The sequence below is a fragment of the Erithacus rubecula genome, assembly GCF_903797595.1.
Source record: "Erithacus rubecula genome assembly, chromosome: 19".
In the NCBI taxonomy this organism is placed as follows: Eukaryota; Metazoa; Chordata; class Aves; order Passeriformes; family Muscicapidae; genus Erithacus; species Erithacus rubecula.
The window spans coordinates 8086424-8107795 of NC_136671.1; the positions used below are offsets into that span (position 1 = coordinate 8086424).

Consider the following 21372-nt stretch of genomic DNA (forward strand, 5'->3'; position numbering starts at 1 on the left):
GACTCTACAGATCACAGCAACTAATGCATACTTGTGTCAGGATTCTGCCTCACTAATAAGCAGTTGTAGACCAGCCAAGTGTGTGGTAAACCCTGATCACTGGACATCCCTATTAGCAGAAGAAGGGAGCAATACCTTACTCTGGCACACCACAGACAACCACTCATACAGGAACATCACTGAGCACTTCATACACAGCAATGCTTGTGGGTCAGAACACATCCTCTGTGTCTTTCTGCAAAAGATATTGTACTCTAGCTCTTCAACAAGCAAAATAAATCCACCACTGCCTACACACATTACTATGCAAACTGGATTGGCTCTAAATATAAAAGCCACAGACCAGTCATCAGCCTCATTCAGACTCGATTTAGGGAAGACATGAAAACTACACAAATTTACACTAAAATCATCATGGTATTTCCTGCAGGATGCATCATTTCACTTGCATTGCAAAGGTTAATGAATCTTTGTTTTTTAAGCTCTAACTGAGTAGTTCTTACAGCTACATTCTCTTATTCTCTGTATTCTGCAAATTTTCTGTGCAAATATTTCTTGTTGACCATGTAATCTATTCACTCAGACTTCATTAAATGAAAGTCTAAAGTGAAAAAGGAAAGACCATCTTTGCATGGTGTTTTTCCACCTCAGAATGCCAAAACCTGTCGCTACAATGGTACGAATAGTCTTAATAAATCAGGGAATCTGATGATACCCAGCATAACCAAGGAAAGCAAACAAGAAAAAATGCATTTGATCTCACTATACTGACCTAAAATTCTCTTTCCAGAGAAAACACGACACAAATACAGCACACACAGAAGAATTGAAGTTACTACATCACAGCTCTCCCTTTCTTACCAATACTGCTGTGTTGGCCACAGTAGTGACTGCAGTCTGCACCACTGCCTGTGGCTGCTGAACTACCTGTGCCTGTGGCTGTGCTTGTGGCTGGGCCTGGGCCTGCTGCACGGGGGGCTGCTGGGGGGGCTGCTGGCCTGCCTGGGGCTGCTGGGGCTGGGGGCCCGTCTGCTGCTGGGCCCTCTGCTGCTCTGCCAGCGCCTGCAAAGCAAGGGGCACCTTCAGTCTTCAAGCATGGCACAAGCAAGATGTGGTTGGTTTTTAAACAAAATAAAGCAACAGACAAAACCTCTTTATTTCTATCCACAAAACCCCTTTAATTCCAAGCAGAGACAGCCCACAAAGTTGCCTTTGCTTTCCAAGCCCAGGTTACACAGCCTGACTCATTTCAAACTGCAAGCTGTACTCATGGTTTTTATGGCTTAGAGCATGGCACAAGCAAGGACAAGTAGTTCTTACTGAATAATGTAAGAAAAGAGGCTACGGAATGGTCAAGATTTAAATGAGATTTTTACACATTTTAGTATCTTTTGCAAAAACATGCTCCTTATTGTTTAAGGGCTCTGAGTGTGACAAGAGGCCCAAGGAAAGGGCCTTGGTTATTTAAACCCCTGTACATGAACAATGTGCAGCTGTTCATAACATCCACTGTACTGCCAAATTCTCCCAGAGGGCAGCTTTGCTCATACCTCATCTGCTGCCTGATTTTTTAATTCCTGCAGTCATTTGTGCAGCAGAGATGGGGACCATACCTTTTTCTCTTTGGCAATGCGCTCTGCTCGGAGGGATGCGACTTGAATGGGAGGGAGGGGCTTATCATAGTTGATTCCACTAGAAACAATAGTAAGACAAAACACACAGTATTTAGAAATAACTGAAACCTAAAAAAAGGAAAAGAAGAAAAAAAAGCACTTTTATGTAATTTATAAGCCTTCAAGACTGAGAATGCTCACCTTTCTGCAAGCACTGATGCATGCTTTGGATTCTTCTGGAAAGGATTCATGCCAAGCCTGAAATTGAGCAAAATTGTATTACTGGAGACAGAAAAACCTTAAAAACAATATTTTGTTTCACACATTTTAGCATCTTTGGTGAGGTTTCCATGATATTCCCGCCAGTACTGAAGCCTCCATACACAGACATTTAAGAAACATTCAGAGTAAATACAAAATAAATACAAAAAAAAACTCAGAAAAAAATGTACTACTAAACACCACAGAAATCAAATTGTTTACAATTCAAGCAAATGGATAGATATAAAGTAGATTAAAAAAAATGCAACTGAGTGCAGTTCTGCTCTTAATGACAAAGAGCAAATTTCTGCAGTGAGACCCAAACACATGAAATATGAAGGTTTTTCCAATAACACAGAACACACAGAGAGAGATCAAGAACAGAGAAACAGCCTGTAGAATAACTCTGGGTCTCAAGAGCCATTCAAAACACAGTTTCCAGGAGATTTGTGGTGACAGGAGATCAAATGATCCCAGGTAAACTTACAGAGGTTTGATAGGTGGACTTCTTTTCCCTGCAATCATTTTCATCATCTCAAAATGATTAGTATAAAGCTGTGTGTGCGTTGCACCCTCATCTTGAGCATAGATCTGATTGGTGCGAAGTGGGCGACTGTTTTTAGTCTAAAAAGAGAAAACAAACCAACTTTCAATTGCAAACTCACCCAGCAGGGCATTTTGTCTATGTTTAAACACAAGGCGCGCTCGTAGATTATTTAAAAACTCTCCAACATATCTATCACAGATTGGTTCCTGCCTCGTGCCACTGATAACTTACTGTCACACAAAACTCTACGGGAAATATATAAAGAAAGAGCAAAATAAGGAGCAGTTCTCACGGTCACACTGGCATCAGCACTTGGGGACATACAAAATGGCAAACTCTAATTTGAGAAAGAATCTTTGCTTTAGTTTAGATTTTGCAGGTTTAATTCATTACCCAAACCAAGAGCCCATTAGTTTATAGTTATGCATAGCGCACACGTAAGATAATAAAACAAAACCATCACTGCACTGCTCTCCCAACAAAGCTAGGTTAACATCCACACACCATGCCAGTCTAACATTTGGCTTCTCCTAAGCAGAAACTGCCAGCCAGGGACAAACCTCCTTAGCAGTCAGAGAATGGGACTACAGCCAGAAGTTCTGGATTCTCCACCCAACTCTGTCACTAAATTGCTGTGTGGTTTGGAAGAAGGTGTTCACAGTCATGGAATTTGTTTGTGTTTCTGTAGCATCCTATCATCCTCATTTACTAAAAGGTGTTTCAGGCATCAAATTCACTATGCATTTGTAATCCACTTAGACTCTAGCATGAAGTTCATTCTTACAGATCTTAAATACCATCAGGATAAGATACATGGTGGTGATTTGGTGGAAAAATGCCAACTACAGTTTAAGTGAAATCACAAACTTCTTGCATGATCTAAAATTTATCTATCAAATCCAAAAGCTGAAGTCTGGTGTCAATCCACTGTATCAACAAAGAAAGGAAAAATAAATTTGGAATTTTAATTGATGTTTCAGAACTCAAGTAACACTCAACATGGATCTCATATGAATTATCTGCCCACCTCCATTGCTGCTAAATACCACAGTGTCTAGATTTGATTTTGAAAGAATACCAATGCACACCTTATAAATACTTTTTGTCTTCTTTTTAGGATTAGCTTCGTACATTAGCTGTAAAATAAGAAGGAAAGTTAGATGATCTTTTGTGGAAGATTTTGTTCAGGTGCTTTTTCTTTTCAAAGAAATCACATAAAATAAGTGGAAATCCTGATGAGAATAATTTAAAAAGATCTTTTAAAAGTTATTTATTTACACTGTTGAAACGTTTAACAAAAAAACAAGTGTTTATGGAGATAAGGAAAAAAAACTCTACAACTTAAGGTAAACAAAAGATGCATCATTGCACATGAACTCACCTTTCCCTCCTCCCGGGGGATGATCACATTCTCGTAGCGGTTGCGGCACTGCTTGGGCGAGCGATAGACTCTGCTGCAGGAGTTTACAACGTCACTGACCAGGTCCCAGTTGGGAGTGTGTGCTGGTGACACTACAGCAAGGTTTAAAGGAAGCTCCAGCAGCTGCTTCACTGCCTGCAACAGAGAAAGGTACAAATGCATCAGGTGACAAGTCGTTGTCATTTTCCAAACCTTACCTCACCTGCGTGTGCCCACACACCATTGCTACAGTGGGACAGCTCAGGGCCCTGTGCTCAACTACAGTCACAGAGAATAAACAAGCATAAATTGCCTGTTTATGCCTGTTTTTTAATGCTGACTGATGTGCAGGAAAATAGCTGGAGATTGGTATGAGAGGGACAGAGAGCTGCTATTCAAGCGCTGCTCTCCCCCCAAAGGTAGGAAGAACCTTAGCTGCATTATCCAATGTCCAGCTAGCACAATCAATCTGAATAATAGTAAGCAGTTTCTGTAACAATAGGACTTAATTATACATTTTTGTAGTTTAGCCTTTAATTTCTCCTTAGAGGAGCACAAATGACAGGCAATCTGTTCCAAGTTGCAACAGCAAAATGCCATTAAGAATTAGAAATAACCTTGAAGAGATAAAGTGCAGGAATAAAAACAGAATGACAGAAAAAGCTGCAGGTGTCATCTGACCTGCAGAAGTGCCCAGTCTTCGCTGATCAACCACTCTGGATTGTCCTGTCCAGCCTCAGTAGCAGGTTTGACAAGAGTTGGCAAAGGCTTTGCAAACTGTGTCTGTTGTTTCAACAAGATGTTCTTCTTCTGCTCTTTGCCCTCTCGGCGCATTTTCAACATTCCTGGAGTTGCTCGATCAAAGAGTGAACGAGGTGGGATAACTGTCTCCCCATGACGTTGCTTCTTCTTTCTACCTGCTGTTAAGATAAAAAATAAAACATTATTGGTAATACTGTCATTCTTTGGCTCCTCTGCCTACAGCTGCAAAAAGCTCATACAGGTACAGAGTACTCCCCACTGCTTCTGAAAAGCACAGACAGGAATTGAACAGAGGCTGTTATAAAGTAAGACCAGTCCTGTCCTAACTGACAAGGTAGAATGTCTGCTTTCTAAAACTGTCCTTTTAAGAACACCTTTATGCCTAAAGATAAGATCCACTATAAGAACTGGCCTTCCAGTGATTCCACTGCTTCAAGGCCATGGTGGGACAAAAATTTTCATCCCTTCAAACATGCAAATTTGATCCTTACTGGACCAGACATATAGGAGGTATGAAAATCCCCTGATTTTTTAAACTTTCAGTAATAAATCTCAGAAGAGTTTTGAGCATGCACTCACCAGAGGGATCTGTTTTGTGTCGTTTACGCTCCTTCCTCACATACACTGGAGGCAGTTTTGACTCTGGAATAGGGGTGGTATCATACATCAGGCACATAACAGAATCTATGTAGATATCATTGTCATCCTGAGGTGGAGTAGGAGGAGTCCAGAGCTGCACAGAATAAAGTTTGCAATTACTGCAATGTTAACTCTCCACTGATCTTTATGTTTCATAAAATAAAAAGCCTGTTTAGGCTGCCTGGTGTTACTTTTACTTACTGGCATAATTTCAGTTTGTCCATCTGGACCTTCATAGACATATTCCTACACAGCAAAAAGAGAACACAATGTAAATGATCCAACTGAAACCTGAAGAGTAAAGTTATTCTCAGAGTAACTACTAAGAAATAACTATTTCGAAAAACAAGACTAATCAACAATTACTTTGTTGTACGCATCCTCCCGAGTGTAAGTTAGAAGTTCCTCTTCATCATCCCAAAGCATTTTTTGCTCTCTTTCCTTTAACTCCTTCATATGCTGGACTTCCCAGGCTTTCTTTGCAGTTTTCAGCTCCATCTAGATTAAAGTCAGACTCCTTAGAAACTTTATACAGTAACAGACACTGGATTAAAAGCCATCAATTTGTAATTCTATGGATAAATGCCTTGAACTTCGACATTTTCAGACACAGGAATCTTATAGCAATTTCTTAACAGATACTTTCACAATCGTTTAGAAGATATTTCTTGGTCTTTGTTGAGGGTTTTTAAACCATCAATATAAAGCAATCAAAGCATTTCAGTTAAACAATGAAGACAACTGGAACACAGGCTCACTGAAATTAATGAATTTTTTTCCCCTGCTATCAATGGAGTACAACAAATATTTGCTGAGCAGGGCTGAAAGCAATTCCCATCTTATAAAAAATAAATTAAGAACTGACACCTGCTTAAACCAGAGAATCCCAAAATAACAAGCTCTCTCTAAGACAGTATGCTGCTCATAAGGTATAGTAAAAAAAAAAAAAATCATACAAGTGCCTACAATATATTCCACAACATTAGAGAAACTTCCATTTTATATTGAAAATATAATAAATGTTGTTCTGAAAAGAAAGATTTGTTTTACCTCACTTAACCGTGGCTCATTGTCATCAACTGAACCGTGGAAGAGCTCCAGATAATTCAAAGCATACTTCTCAATTGGAGTCAGCTGAGGGAAGTATCAAAGGGAAAAAATGTTACTTTGAGGATAATAAAAGAAATGTCACATGAAGTATCAAAGCTCTCCTTAAAACTCATCTTAACATTTTAAATCAGTGGGAGATTTCTCTTCTATTTAATGGGAAAAACAACAGAGTTGCTTTAAGGTCAGACTGCAAAGAAATTGAAACATTTGAACTAAACATTTCTTTTTAGCCAGATATTCAAGGGAAGTCATGGTACCTGATCCACAACAGCAACTAACTCCTGCAGCTGTGAGGGCTCTTCATTGTATTTTGTCTCGCAGAGCTCTGAGATTAAAGGTTCAATGCTTGACTCAGATCCTATTTCTTGTATCTGATCATTTGACTCCTCATCCTCCCGTTCAATGCTGTTGAGGGCCTTTCAGAGAGATACATTTTAAAAATAATTAAGACTTCAAAAATATGGAAAGAAACTCCATAAGGAGTTCACTGAAATGCAACACAAATTTCTGGAGTAAGTCTCTGCTGCTGCAGCAAGAGAAACAGTCCCAGAAATTAAAAAACTCAGTTTTGGACTTTTGGAAGTTTTGTCACAAGGCAAATGATAAAAGAGCATAAAACTACCAAAAAAAGAGACTGCTAGAATTTACCCCAATAAAATGGGATTAGGCAGCTGTTTAATATTAATGTTGCACAGCTGTATTTTTAATGTGTGTGCTAATCATTACCTCTATGAATGGTCTTGCAACTTTAGGTGAAATATTTTCTGCTGGAGACGGCTCTTGAGAAAGTACTACAAATTCTTCTGCTTTCACTCTAAATCCAGAATCCTCCATAGGAGAATGAACCTCAAACAATTCCTGAATTGTTTGCTTGGTAGTTAGAAAGAAAAAAGAGAAACACACTCAGTTTTTGTGAGTATTCTGGTTTTTTTCTATATCAGGAGTGCTAGCTGGGATAGTCTGGCTTCACCACCACCATCCCTTCCTCATCCCTTCAGAGCAGCAATTCAAAGCCTATTTCTCTAAAAATCCAAACCTATTTCACATTTTTAAAGCTGTTGAGACTTTCACCCTTACAAGCTCTGCAAAATTTTGCAGCAGAGTGAAGAAACAACAATATATCAAGTCATGGGGGATGTCTGTGCATCACTATGCAAATAACAGAACAAAACAGATGGACAATATTTGAAAGAATGTGGCCCCAACACTGAGAGTTCAAGCAATCATGAAATCCAATATGTTTCCTTATTAATTCTAGCCCAGACAGACTTCTACTAAACTGCTATTAAACACTCCAACACAGATGCTTGAATTCATTAAACACTGCAACATGGGTGTTTCAATGCATTCTGAATATTAACTTACCTGTGTTAAAAAGGCCATTGAATAGTCATTTCCCTGAGCAGCTACTTCTCTGATCAAGTCCTTTGTGCCATTTTTCAAAAGTTTCTCTTCTACAGAATTACCACTGACAAGCCTAAAAAAATTTTTAAAAAGGTAGAAATCTAGTAAGTAATTTCCAAATCAGCTTTTAGAAACAAAAAGGCAAACTGTCTTTAGAGAATACTACTAAACATTTAAAATGTGGTAGTGTGTGGGAGTTTTTTTTAGTTATGGTACAGAAAAAAACACACTACCACCTCTACTTTAGAGCTTTCTTTTAATAATTTATGTTATTTAAAAACAAACAAACAAACAAACAAAAAAAAACTTCATCAACAATGGATAGGATTCCTTAAAAAATTCCATGTACACTAACAGACAAAACCTATGCGGGTATGATCAATTTATTACATTTGGTGTTAAACCCCCCCATTTTTTCATAGGACATCCTGGTATCTTTTTTATTGAAGGCAGGTGGTTTTCAATACTGTTTCCACTTTATTCCAGATCATACAGGGCAGCACTATCTGAACTAACCTCACATTAAAACATGTTAAAGAGCAGCTGTTGGCTGTCACCATCACCTGTATATATGGATATCTTTACATCTCCCAATTCTGTCACACCATTCCTGAGCTTTAGCATCCATCACTGGGTTCAGATCATTGTCATAGAACACAACAGTGTCTGCCTCAACAAGGTTGACTCCCGTGGAACGGCTGTGAGAGGAGAGGATGGCACAGAAAATGCGCTTGTCTCTGTTGAAAATTTTCATCAGCTCCTACATAAACAGAATAAAAGCAAGGAGTAAATAAACCATACACCAAAATAAAATACCAAACCAAATTCACTATAACCTAATAAAAAAATGGATAAAAAACACATCAAGTGTTTCAAACTGAGTACAAAGTGAGGTACATTTCCTTTCTCTGCTGTAGTGTATAAAAGCCTGGGCAGCACATGTTGCTTGACCAGTGGGCAGCTGGTAGGGTACACTAACCTGCCGTTGCTCCTGGTTGGCATATTCATCAATCCTCACAAAGGTGAGGAAATGGAAATTCAGGAACAACTCCAGTATGTCCAGCATCAGAATCATCTGTGACAAAATCAGCACACGGCGCCCTTCAGATTTCAACTTCTGAAGCAAGACAGCAAGAGCTTCTAATTTTCCTACAATTCAAACAGAAAAAACAAAAATAGTTTTATCTAGAAATTACATTCAAGTGATATAGGAAATTACTGAAATCTTGTCAGTAAATGTCCTTTACCTGAGTCATACTGCACCAGCCTGAGGTCAGGGAACTGCAGCAATTGAGGAGTTGTCAGCTGTTGTAACTGATGCAGGTGTGGAGCTGCCTTCTGCCTCAGGCTGTGCTTAAGGAGTTTCAGCCTGTGACTGTATGAAGGGGGAGGATTTGCTACATAGAAACACGGGGGAGCAGCAACTGCAGCTGGCAACACGAAGAGAGCCCTGTGAAAAGCACCAAAACAAGGCAATATCAATTTTAAAAGCTACATACAAAATGATCATCAGTAATCATAGGCACAGCAATAAAAGTCAGTCTTGGCTAAACTAGCTTCTGGCTGAATCTCTGGGTTTTAACTCTTGTTAGTTGGGTCCAAGTGGTACCTATTCAAGTAAATCCAAAGCATAAGTATGTAGGCCTAAGTATGGTCACTTGGGCTTGAAATTAGGAAAGAAGCACCGAAAACATTTATAAAGATCCAAAGGAAACAGAAGTGTTTTATTTTTACTTCCATGCTGCACATCATTTACTGCTAAATAAACCAGTCTAAACCAAATAAGTTCATCAACAGAAACAAGGTATTAAGCCTTTTAGAAAAGTGTAGCTGTCTGCAGACTGGACTTGTTCCAGTTCCAAGTGCAGTTACTCTCCGGCAGGGAAGAGACTTAGGGACTTGCTATAGATGTTTCCAAAGGTAACTTTATTTCTCCGAAGGGAATCTATGCATGAAGTCCAATTACATGATATAACAAAGAGCTTTTATAGCTTTTTAGAGGATTGAAATTCTCACCAATAAGAACTACAAATTACAAACTAATGAATTACCTAAGTAAGAAGAACCCAATCACTTTACAACTTTAAAAACCAATAGGAGTCCTAAGAGATAAGTTTTGATAAGGAGAAGCAGGGGCATGCTTTAAAGAATTTCTTTGTCTAGGGGATCAGGTCCCAGGGGCCCTGCTTGGGGGAAGTAGCATCTTCTACAGAAAAGTGTTTTAGAAACAAGTAGACGTATAAAGACTTGTTAGGCAGAGCCCCACATTACCTGTTGACAAGATCCTTTAGAGATTCCTGCTGCTGAACCAAACCCAGGATCATTTCCCGCAGGGGGTTACTGGGGCCTCCGCAGGCACTTGAGGAAAGGCAGCAGTTGACAAAGCCAGCCCACCTCCAGCTGCTGGCCTCACTGGAAGACAGCTGGGAGGCCCCTGTGTGCCCAGCCAGGGAGCAGGCACTCAGCAGGTCCCGGCCGTACACCGGGGCGCGCCAGCAGCGCCGCTCGTTGCCGCTGAAGATGCGGTCCAGGCGCTCCTTCAGCAGCCGGTTCTTCTCCTCATACGTCTCCTTTGCCAAGAGAAGGTGAATGAAAACCACATTTGCTGCTCATCACAATAAATGAGGGATTGGAGGGTCTTTAGAATGAAATTATCAGGATCAAGAGTATAGATCTTAGAGTAGAACTACTACTTAGACCAGTTCCTAAAGGTATGCGCTTCAGAGAAAATTTAAGACTACAGCTGAATGTGAATTCAGCTCATAATAGAGTCAATTCCACCTTAGTTTAGTACCTTGTTGCTTTTTAAAAGTACATTTTCATAGCTTTTGATACACTCTTAATGTTTCCCTATGCTTTGTAGGTTGCTTGAGTATCTTTTCTAAAAACTTGTTAAGATTAGATATCTACAAAAATATGCCAAATTGTGTTCAAAACAAAAAAACCACGACTCTTTGATTTATGCATTACTACATAATTAAAATATATTGCAGTTACAAGAACCTGCAAATCACAGCACAAGAAAGCTGTCAGCTGCTTTTATACACCAGATTATTTTATCTATGGATTACAAATGCAAATGAATCAGCTCTGCCAACATAAAACATGGACAGAAGTTGGGATATTTACCTACTCTGTAATCATCAAAGTCCCTAATTAATTCCAGCTTTGCAAATTATAGCTTTCAACTATTACACAGACTTAATATCGAATCTGAAAAGTTGTGTTTCCATAAGAAAATAAAAATTGAGTACCTGTGACTGTCCATGCAAAGGTGCTGGTTTTAACACTGCTCCCATGTCACCAGATGGCAAATTAGTAACTGTAGCTCTACCTGGAATACAAACTGAGGATAAACCTTGTGTTTATATATTTATTCATCTGAAAATTGGTCTCTATTATTTTCAACAAGTAGACATTTCATAGCTGTAACACATCATTACTGCAGACAAATTTTTAGTCTAAATGTCCACTGAGTATTGCAAATTTGTGCTTTGTCATGCATCAGATCTCTGACAGATATTTACACTAATTGTTCTCACAAAAATCCAAGATAGATCAATGGAATTTTAGTTTGTACAAAGCAAAGTGCAGTGCTCCATTTAGACTTTATTCAAAATATCATGTATGGTGCAATACCCATTGACATTTAGAAAATGTTATTATGAACACAATAGAAAATAGAAAATGTTCTAGTTCAGGAAAAGATTGTTTTAACTTGTTTTGAGCAAATCATCTAAGATTTTTCAGAAAATACATCAAGTGTATCTACAAACTGGTGAAATCATATGATGGAATCTCAGTAGCATTATTGTGATTTGAACCCAGACAGTTAACTACAATGTGTAAGAACATCACACCATTTTGAAGGAATGGTTTTTTATATCCCAAGAAAATTACAGCAGATGGCAATTTTCAGGGAATTAACTCCTAGTGTTATATTTATCTTCATTTAATAATCTGCTATTTTGTTGTAAATTCATTCATTTCTCCATTATTTTTGGTTGTGTTTCTAAGGAAGGAAATGATCACATTTACAGCAAGGCACCAAATACCTAAGCAATATTGGCAGAGGGAAAACTGTAGCTTGATCAGCTAGAGAAGTGAAAGAAATTAGATGAAAGCAAAATCAATGTGGAAAAATGGAGAGAACCACTGGTCATTCTCTGCAGTATAAAAAGTTACCACATTTTTCCTTCCAAAAATGAACTAAGTATTTCAAGTTTACTTCTTCCCCAAAAAAAAAAATTGACCAAAGGCAAAACTGGTAAAAAAATAAAATCTATAAGTTACATGCTCTCGCAAGTTTGAACCAAAAAATTTCTTAAAACTTAAAACTACACACCAGGTAAAAACTGGAAGGATCTGCCTCATAGTTCACCCACTTCTGAGTTCAACTTGCAGAATAGTGTCTGCAACAACTTGGAGTTCTATACGAATGTGATTTTAGCAATTGAATATTTCAACAGAGACATTTCTTCAAGCTGGAAAACCCACCTTGCTGTGTGACTGCAGTGGAAGTTGGGACACCTGCCTGGTGCTGGTTTCCTAAAGCATTCAGGGCATTCTGCACAGTTCCTGCTTGGGAAACTGTCTGCATGACCACAGGACCCTGAGGCCTCAGGTACTGCTGCCCAGGGGCTGACACAATCTGAAGGACACTTCCTGCAGTGGAGGATTTTAACACACATTAGGATGGAAAAGAATTAGCAAAATCTATTACTGTTGCAAGGTGATTATTACTGCTTCAAACTAGCTAAAATTCTACCAGACACATTCATTACACCAATCTGCCAAAATAAGAGGGAAACACCCAAGTATTCATAGCTGAAGAGGAGCTTTATGTCATAGAGGTATCATTCTAATCTAGGTATTTATACAGAACTTGGACAAAATCTAATCAAACAAAAAATCTTCACTTAACATTCCCTTTATTTATTTTGTTGGCCACAGAGAATCAAGATGTGCAGGTTCACTTAAATTTGGCAATACGCACCACCAGAAAGGGAGATTTGAGAACAAAATATATTGTAGATAGAGCATTCAGCTCAAGGCTACAGTTAGGCCAAAATTCAGAAGCATGCCATCTTGAAGTATTATTTACACAATTTCAGAATAAACCAAGAATGTTCTCAGTTTTTCTGTTCCTGCTCAGCAGGGATTTTTTATCAAATAATGCCTCACCTTACTTTAGCTGCTCTGTATGAGTGTGAAAACAAAACAAATAACAACATTTTTGAAATACAATACAGAAAAAAAAAATAACCATTTTTTTTGTTTGATAGGCATTTATTTTTCAAACTAGAGCTACCTTGCCTCACAGAAAATAGGAAGAGCAGAACAGTAAAAGCACTGGGCATGGAAAAATCTCCAGCAACAAGGAACGTGGTGCCCATATCAAAACATGAGCATTCTAAATAATGGAAAATGCCTGTGCTGAAATAAATACCTTGTAGCTGCAGGGGCTGCCCTGCAGTGAGCTGGCGGAGTTGACTGTGTGACAAAGTGAACTTGTTCCCTTGGAACTGCAGAGTCACTGGGGTCTCTGGCTGAGCAATCCTGCCTTGTGCTCCTGCTATAGAAGCCAGCTGGGCTATTTTTACTACCTCACCACCTGTTAAGGAGGGAAACAGGCATTAAAAAAAAAATCAAACTGGGAGGCAAATTGTTCAATATTCACAATTCTACATTTTGGTTAGTAAACTGGTGCTGAAGCGCCTTCCATGCATAATTATACTTAGTGCATCAAAAGTGTCATATAAAAGTTAAGCAGGTATTGCTTTCTATATTTGTTGGACAAACTGGAAAGAAGCTGATTGTTTAAAGGGTAAGAACATCAACATTTTAGAAATTACCACTTTCATTAGCAAAAAAGTTAAGAGCTACCTGAAAACTCATGTGACACTTTGTAACAGAACAAGTATAGACATTAAAGTGATTTTCACTGCCTTTTCAAGAGCATGAAGGAAAGTTTAAGGAAGAAATCAAAGTATTCCTATGTGTGGCACATTAAATACACATTTGAAGTTTGCTGATAAAACATGATTTATTTTAAGCAATCTGCATTTAGACAAACCAAAAAGCTTTGACGCGGCAAGGACCAAGCTTTTTGTGATTTAAATGCAGAAAGGTTAGAGACATTTCAGCGTTAAGTTTTACGATATTGAGAAAATACTGGTGTGGAAATTCAGCTTTTGTAAAGGCAGTGCATTACTCCAGAGATAAAATTAATACATCAGTGCTCAGTACTCTCTACACATGCTAATAGGCAGTGCACATACAACCTTAAAGCAAAGCCTCATCGCTTTTCTCTGCCTAACAGTGGCGACGCTCCTCTCTGCCAGAGAGGCCTTTAGCAGATGGATTAGTGTTTAACATGAAAGGAATAATTAGGAGAGAGCTAAAACATTTGGTCTGAAGGAAGTCTTGCCAGCAGAAGAAACATGCAGAAATAGGAGATTAAGTTGACACCGCTAATGTATGTCCACAGCAATTCTATTGTTTCTTATCCAATTTTCGATTTTCCTTGGTCATAAAGCAACGTACTGAGCAAGGCTAATCAGAAGAGTGAAAAAAAAACAACGATTCTGTACACATTTTTTAGGGTGCCTAGTAACTTAACCTCATTGTAGTACAAAGGTGGGAGAAACCTTGAAAGGGGAGGCCACTTACTAGGCAACCGTGCCTGGGCCTGAGAGGTCAGTACGAGCCTCTGAGGCAGCACACTCTGTTGGATGGTGTGCGGGGGGGGCTGTGGCTGTGGCTGTGGCTGGGGCTGGCCCGGCTGCGGGGCCGGCGCAGAGGTCTGGCCCCGCGGTTTCACAGGGTTGGCTGCGCTAGTTGCTGTGGTGAAGGTCGCTGCGGGCTGGTGTCTTGGAGCACTGGTGGAAGCCTGAGTTGTCTGAAACTGTGCTGCTGCAGCTGCAATCAATAAGGGTTGTTTGTGCAAGCTGTTAGAGGTTTTAACTCCGCTCTTTTTAAACAACCTGCATTAAAAAGAAACCTTCCAACAGGATAATCAAACGGCTACAAGAACGGCTTTGTCCTTACAGACTGGGATTTCTAGCCACACCTCTTACTCCATCCTATTTTTACAACATTATCTACTTGGAAAGCATTGTTTAAAGGCTAAATAAATACAGAGAAGCACTGTACATTCCCATCTTTGACAGAACATTACACGTCTTCGGGGTTTAAATACCAACTGTGGCATATTTACTCCATATGCTAACAGGTTACACAAAGCTTAGTTTGGCATTATACTGGCAGATCATACTGGAGAAACTAGTGGGGAATTTTACTGGCAATTAGTCTGTTGGTACTTTTAAGCCATTAGTATTCTAGACCAATAAGCTAGAGGGAAAAGGAGTTCTATTAAACAGACTAACTTGTATCTGTCTAAGCTGAGGTGCAGGTGACCAGGGTGGCACTGAGTCCCTTACCTTGATTTGAAGACACCGTAGCTATGGGGGACCTGCCTCGAACTTGTCCCTGCTGAGTCACCGTCGCCGTGGTCACCGTGCGCTGCACTTGAGTGCTCGGGAAAACCACAGTCCTGCCCTCAGGCTTCTGACCATACTGAACGGGCTGGAACAACCTGGCAAGAGCAGCAAAAGGCAAAGTCTATAGGAAGATCATAGTTTGGCCTTTAGAAACAAATTCTGTCCCCCAAGGAACATATCAACTTCCTGGAGATGGCTGAAGCTGGCAAGAGTCATCACCTCACAAGCTTCCTGAGTAAACACTGTAGAAAGTGATTTTGCTAAATCCAACAAAGAAAAATTTCATTATTATACACCCAGTTTAATGCAGGATGCTTCAGAATTAGAACAAACATCTTAAAGAGGCTAGGTCAGTATGTGGGAAAAGATATATCTGAAGATACCTGAAAAAAATGGCTCCCATATAATCTCCAGAGAGATATGAACATGCTGCAGGTCAGCAGGTAGCTGACAGGCAGCTCTCTTGCTTTAGAAAAACAGTTCTACATTACTTTGAGAACACTATTTCACTAGAAGAAAAATACTTTTCAAAAATGTACTGTTATAAAACCTATGTCTCTTCCACAACAGTGAGAGTACAGCTGACACTGCAGGCCCAACTTAGTCTTGAATTATCCTCAAGCTAATTCTGCAAAACAACACTTAATTTCCATAAGCAAGGTTCAAGAACAAAGCTCATCTGCTGCTGAAGTAAGGACTACAGGAAATCCATCAACAAACTTCAAATGGAAATGCATGCCTCAGAGAATTATTTTCATAGGTAAACACAAAAGCAAGAGAACAATTAAATGCAAAGGTAAGCCTGAGATTTTGTGTGAATCCCATTAGCAGAGATGCAGAGAGAACTCAGTAAAGATTGCAGCAGAACCACCTTTTCCTGCTGTAATTGTGCTTAGAAGGAGTGCAGATGTACACACCTGCTTGGTTTGAGCTTCACTGGGTTGGGCCTCGCTGGTGGTGGAGGGGAGCTGTAGATTTCTTCAATCAACTTTCTAGTAACCTTCTGTTTTGGCAACATTTGTGCTTCATAATGAGTCATTTTGTCTTCCATTCCAATGAGATCAAAAAGAGACAGGTCTGATTCCTAGGGATTTAAGAAAATTGTTTGTTTTATGTGATGACCCAAACAATTATGTCCTCTTTATGTTCAATGTTGAATTAAATTTCTATATATTTCCTTTTTAACTTGAAATAAAAGGTGTAAGTTTAAAAAATAAACTATTAATTATTAGCCAAAACTGTCTAGAAACCTTGGAAATAAATCTTAAACTGACAGTTCCATTTTAAGCATTAGAAGAAAAACAACTGAAATCTTTAGCCAGTTATGGAAATTAAAGCAAAACACATAACAATTTTCCATATATCACAGTTTCCAAAGAATTAAATAGAACACTTTGAAGGTTAACTATCAAGCATAAATGCCAAACTATAATTTAGGAATAGAAAAATATGAAGGATGGAAATAAAGTTAAACAAAAAATATCAGCTGCTCCATTACTCATACTCCTTTTATAATTTTTATCATGACAAGGAGTGGGATCACTTGTTTAACAATAACAGTGGTAATTCAAATGGATTGACAGAAGGGTACTAATTTAGTCATTGTAACAGAATGTTTACTGTTATGTGAAAAAGAGTAAGTCTGGCTTTCCTTCAGCTAGTGAAAACAAGAAGAAAACTGTAGAATGATATAAATAAGCACAGTGCTACCCAGAATGACTTTAGTGTTAGAAAATTCCTGCAAACATGAGCATTATGAAAACAAAAGTAATTTCTCTTTGACCAAGTAGCTCATGAAAAATTACTGTTTACAAACCATTTGAAAAGTTCAAGCCACTACGAGAAAAGAAAGAGCTACAGCAAGAACACACCTGGGTAGCCACAGTTATGGAAGAGTGAATTCTTTCAATTTATAAACTTCAGGTAGACTTATCACATATAAGAAAACAATAGAAAGTACTGAAATTCCATCAGGGCAGTAAGAGAAGAAAAAAATCCCTAAACTTTTCTACTGACCTTCCAAATATCCCTTTCCAGAGCTCGCAGCACCAGAGAGGCTGTTCTGTATTCCAGTGTTTCTGCTACATAAGAGGAGCTTGAAAGCCGTGGGTTTATCAGATCAGGGTGGTTACAAATCCTCTGCAGCTGCATCAGGACGTGCAGGACACTGATAAAATGCCCACTTTTGAGGGCTTCCTGGGTTCTACCAAACAAATTATACAGAAAGACATTGATTAATGTGCAGCTTTTATGGAGATGTCCCTAAATCAGCAAGGTGAGAATGAGCAATGCAGTATGTTATGCAAAAGTCTTAGAACAAGTTTGGATTTCACCAAGGTCTTCTGCAGTACTTTAAGCAGCATTGTACCAAAAGTAAATTTGGAAAAGTGAAACTTAAAAGACACAGTGCTGCCTTACAATCAAATACAACCTACCCAGCTCCTCATCCTCTCCCTGCTTTGTTTCTGTTTCACCTCTGCAACTATCAATTACCACTGGCAGGAGGGTGGTGAGGAAAAATTCTGAGCTTTAAAAAAAATGAAGAACCACTCATCAGAGACAAAAGTTAAAACAATGCAGCAAAAGACCTGACCATCATAACTCAGTTCCATAGGCTCCAGAGGTAAAAGCATGTTTTTCACAATAAATAATTCTAGTCTATAATGCAATCACATTTTATTCACGGGTCATAATGGAAAATTTCAGAGAATCACTGAAACACTTCCCATCATAACAATCATTTCTTTCCTTGCTTAAGCACTAAAATTGACAGCATTTGATATTTACTGTTGCAAGCCCTTACCCTGGTTGTAGAATGACATCCTCATACATGGCTTTTTGTCGATTAGACAGACGGCACTTGAGCACGTGCTCGTATTTCTTTGTGAGCTGCTTTTCAACATCCCTCTTTGATCTCCGCAAAATAAACGGCTGAATCATCTGAAACGTTTCAGATTTGGGAGGAGAAAAAAAAAAAAATCTCACTTCGAACAGTTTACAACAGGAAGCTAAACTTATTCACACCTAACAGATTTGATGTGATAAACTGCATATGCTATATATAATCATTCTGCTATGCACACAGTTGTATAGACATTAATTTGCTCTTTAATTTCTGCATGTCATACTTCAAAATCTGAGCCTTGTATAATTTTTAAAAGAAATCTTCACACTCTTCTGGTAACAGAACCCTCTGCCTTCAGCAAGATTTTTCTGTCTAAACTGAACAAAGTGTTAAGAAAGGACACAAATTCTGATCTGAACCAATATTTTTATTTCCCCTCTCCTCAACAGTACTACTGTAATAGTACACGAGAAAAAAATGACAACATACTCTGTGCAACCTGATGACCAGTTTATGGCAATAATCCTGGTTCTCCTCATTAGGTGCTTTTACTGGAAAATCCAGGTAAGGTCTGGAAATTCCCGGAATCAAAAAATGTACCATGGTCCACAGCTCCATCAATGTGTTATGCAAAGGAGTGTCTAGCAGAAGTAAACGATGCTGGCTGTGAACAGAAGAAGATTTTTAATTGATTGATTACTGTGCCTTTATGTTTGTCAGATACACAGAATTATGTAGATATAATAAAATTAAACCCAAGATAAATTATCTTGAATATACCACCAAACAGCTTCTTCATTGCACAGTATCAAAACATACAAGGGAATCTGTTTATGAGCACAGAGTATCAGCAAAAAAGAATTATAGTGATATGACAGTGGAAACAAAAACATCTCACACATTTCTCTGAATCCTGATTGTTTCAAATAAAAGCACTTCTCTATAGGTGCACATTGCTCAGGAATTTGGGCAGATCAAGTCAAGAGGGCTTTTTTAAATCAGTTTTCTGTTAAGAAGAGAACTGAGTGCCATGAAAAGAGAAAAGCCCACTGCCAGCACGAAATCAATTCTCTGCTCTGTACCTGCGGAGACTGAAAAGTGCCTCCCAGTGTTTCTCAGTCATATTCTTTATTTGCTGCATCTCATCTACTATTAAATATTTCCATCTCATTTTCATGAATGCTGTGTGGCCTTTGAACAGCTGCTTGTAGGAAGTGATGCACACATTGAAGCTGTTGGGTTCTGTCCACTCCTATGGAAAAGGAAAGAAAGGATGAGATGGAAAAGTTAAGGCAGAGTTCTCAAATATCTTACAACCAGCTATTTCCTCATTAATAAAAGACAAATATATACAGGCTAAATCACTCAGGCAAGAGTGTAAGAGCTGCAAAATACAGCACCTGTCTTTTTGCCCTAAGTTCTCTTTGGCTCCCAAAGTAGAGAAGTATTTTCAACCCCGGGCACCAGCGTTTCAATTCCAGCTCCCATTTCAATATGTTACAGCTCCGGACAACAACAAGGTGAGGGCCCCAGTTCCCTACAGGAGGGAAAACACAGCAGTTAACATTGGAAACAGACTCCTTAAATATATTTGGCTTATATTCTCCCTTGATTTTTTAAATGCATTGCATTAATTTAATCATTAAAGGTAAGATTCAATAACAGAGGTATTTTAATGACAGGTCATTAAATAATTTGTAAGGCTTTTCTGTACTAGTATGAATTTAGAAGTATTCACAATAATCTGTAGAGGGTAACAGGTTGATCACATACTTGACTAGATAGCACTAGCACCCTTGTCACAAAATATCAGAAAGTTATTCTGATACAATCTTACTCCTATCATGAACAACAGCCTGGTATGGGGTTCAGTAGGGAAAAAAAATTACCCTAGGCTACATTTCACAAAGGTAATGCTGGCCTAGTACCTGTTTAAAACAGTTAGCCAAATGAACTTACCTTCATTACAAGCCAAATGGGCAAAAAAGGCAATAATTTGCACTGTTTTTCCAAGCCCTGCCTCATCTGCCAGGATGCCATTGAGATTCTTCCTGTACAGCTTTGCCAGCCAATCCAGCCCAATCTTCTGATATTCTCTGAGAGACCCATACAACAGTGATGGAGTGTTGTATTTTACCTGCAATGTGAAAAATTTGGTATTTTTCCCTGAGTTAAATTCCCAGAGCATGGCATAAAGCATAAACATTCCATAGGTAACTCGGAAAAAAAAAAAATGCAATTTCTTGCTAAAAGCTACAAAATAATGAAGAAAACATTCTTTATGTAAAAATCAGCACAGAGAGTAGCAGAAAATAGAGATTCTTACTGCTGTTGTTATCCTGGAGCTGCCTTTAGGTAACAACATCTCTGCTGCAGCAGCAACTTCTGCTATGTCTCTCATGTGCTTCTTGGGAGGACTCGATCTGTCCACACCCTTATACTGGTCAATGGTGAGAAGAGAGTCTATGAGAACAACTTCCTTCTGGGGACTTTCCCTGTCAGACATGTGGTCTTCCATTTCTAGGTGAGAGAAAAAAATTACAATGGTATCTAAAATAAATTTCAGTGGCAGTTATACAAAGGAACTGAGATAACCAGGATTCAGACATTGGTCCAAAAAAGGCAGCTGACTTTTCAAAGCAATTCTATATTTTCCAGCTAGTTCAGGTAAAATGCAAATAGTCTAAGCTCAGGTTCATGTACATGTTGTGGACATTCACAGTAGCTAGGCCAACATGACCACTAGCTTTTCACAGCTTCTAGGGAGGTCCTCTCATTCTAGCTAAAACCTATCTTCAAGTATAGTTCTATAGTTCTATCTTCAAGTAGTTATATCACCATGTGAGCATAGGACAGAGGTGCAATCATAGCTACCTATGAAGTGTGCTGTTTAATTCAGTGTAGAGAAGCCTTTGTATCCTTCTTGAAAATCTCACTTTAAGACAGGCAAACACTGCCCTCTCTTCACAAACTGTGAAATTTTAAATGTGATTAATTCAATTTATATTTTCCCCTAGCACAAAATGTCTTTTCACAGAGTCCTGAAGAGTCAAGCAACTTATTTCACCTTGTAAATCAGCACAACTCCTTCTAAACATAGAGTAATTTACCTTCCTCACTGCTCTCCTCTTCACTGTCATGCTTCGGCTGGGGCCAGTGAAAATTTTCTGCAAAGGCACCTTCATACATCTTTACCAGATCTTCCAGAGGCAATTCAGCTGAAGGTCATTAAAGGATGGAAGTTTAAAAATTCCAAAACTTGGAACAATAGATACTAGTAATTATAATCC

General features: G+C 38.7%; 1 protein-coding gene across 17 annotated transcripts in view; it reads right to left on the minus strand.

The window, feature by feature from the left end:
* The window catches only part of EP400 (E1A binding protein p400), a 56941-nt gene that overhangs the window by 8936 nt on the left and 26633 nt on the right, over positions 1 to 21372 (minus strand). For 12 of the 17 annotated variants that reach the window (XM_079322436.1, XM_079322434.1, XM_079322433.1 and 9 more), the window contains 32 exons: positions 21193 to 21300; positions 20409 to 20602; positions 20042 to 20219; positions 19483 to 19619; positions 19165 to 19334; positions 18572 to 18746; positions 18041 to 18177; positions 17254 to 17440; positions 16155 to 16321; positions 15178 to 15332; positions 14408 to 14656; positions 13185 to 13349; positions 12233 to 12400; positions 10990 to 11081; positions 10007 to 10305; positions 8983 to 9185; positions 8715 to 8884; positions 8299 to 8495; positions 7697 to 7808; positions 7058 to 7201; positions 6589 to 6747; positions 6272 to 6355; positions 5588 to 5719; positions 5423 to 5467; positions 5162 to 5315; positions 4502 to 4740; positions 3803 to 3976; positions 3510 to 3557; positions 2362 to 2498; positions 1815 to 1871; positions 1614 to 1692; positions 862 to 1062 (listed from right to left, as the gene is read on the minus strand). In XM_079322436.1, the coding sequence (XP_079178562.1) occupies positions 862 to 1062; positions 1614 to 1692; positions 1815 to 1871; positions 2362 to 2498; positions 3510 to 3557; positions 3803 to 3976; positions 4502 to 4740; positions 5162 to 5315; positions 5423 to 5467; positions 5588 to 5719; positions 6272 to 6355; positions 6589 to 6747; positions 7058 to 7201; positions 7697 to 7808; positions 8299 to 8495; positions 8715 to 8884; positions 8983 to 9185; positions 10007 to 10305; positions 10990 to 11081; positions 12233 to 12400; positions 13185 to 13349; positions 14408 to 14656; positions 15178 to 15332; positions 16155 to 16321; positions 17254 to 17440; positions 18041 to 18177; positions 18572 to 18746; positions 19165 to 19334; positions 19483 to 19619; positions 20042 to 20219; positions 20409 to 20602; positions 21193 to 21300 (4916 nt within the window). The remainder of the gene's footprint in view (positions 1 to 861; positions 1063 to 1613; positions 1693 to 1814; positions 1872 to 2361; positions 2499 to 3509; positions 3558 to 3802; positions 3977 to 4501; positions 4741 to 5161; positions 5316 to 5422; positions 5468 to 5587; positions 5720 to 6271; positions 6356 to 6588; positions 6748 to 7057; positions 7202 to 7696; positions 7809 to 8298; positions 8496 to 8714; positions 8885 to 8982; positions 9186 to 10006; positions 10306 to 10989; positions 11082 to 12232; positions 12401 to 13184; positions 13350 to 14407; positions 14657 to 15177; positions 15333 to 16154; positions 16322 to 17253; positions 17441 to 18040; positions 18178 to 18571; positions 18747 to 19164; positions 19335 to 19482; positions 19620 to 20041; positions 20220 to 20408; positions 20603 to 21192; positions 21301 to 21372) is intronic. The other 5 variants (XM_079322431.1, XM_079322427.1, XM_079322424.1 and 2 more) reach the window with 4 other exon arrangements.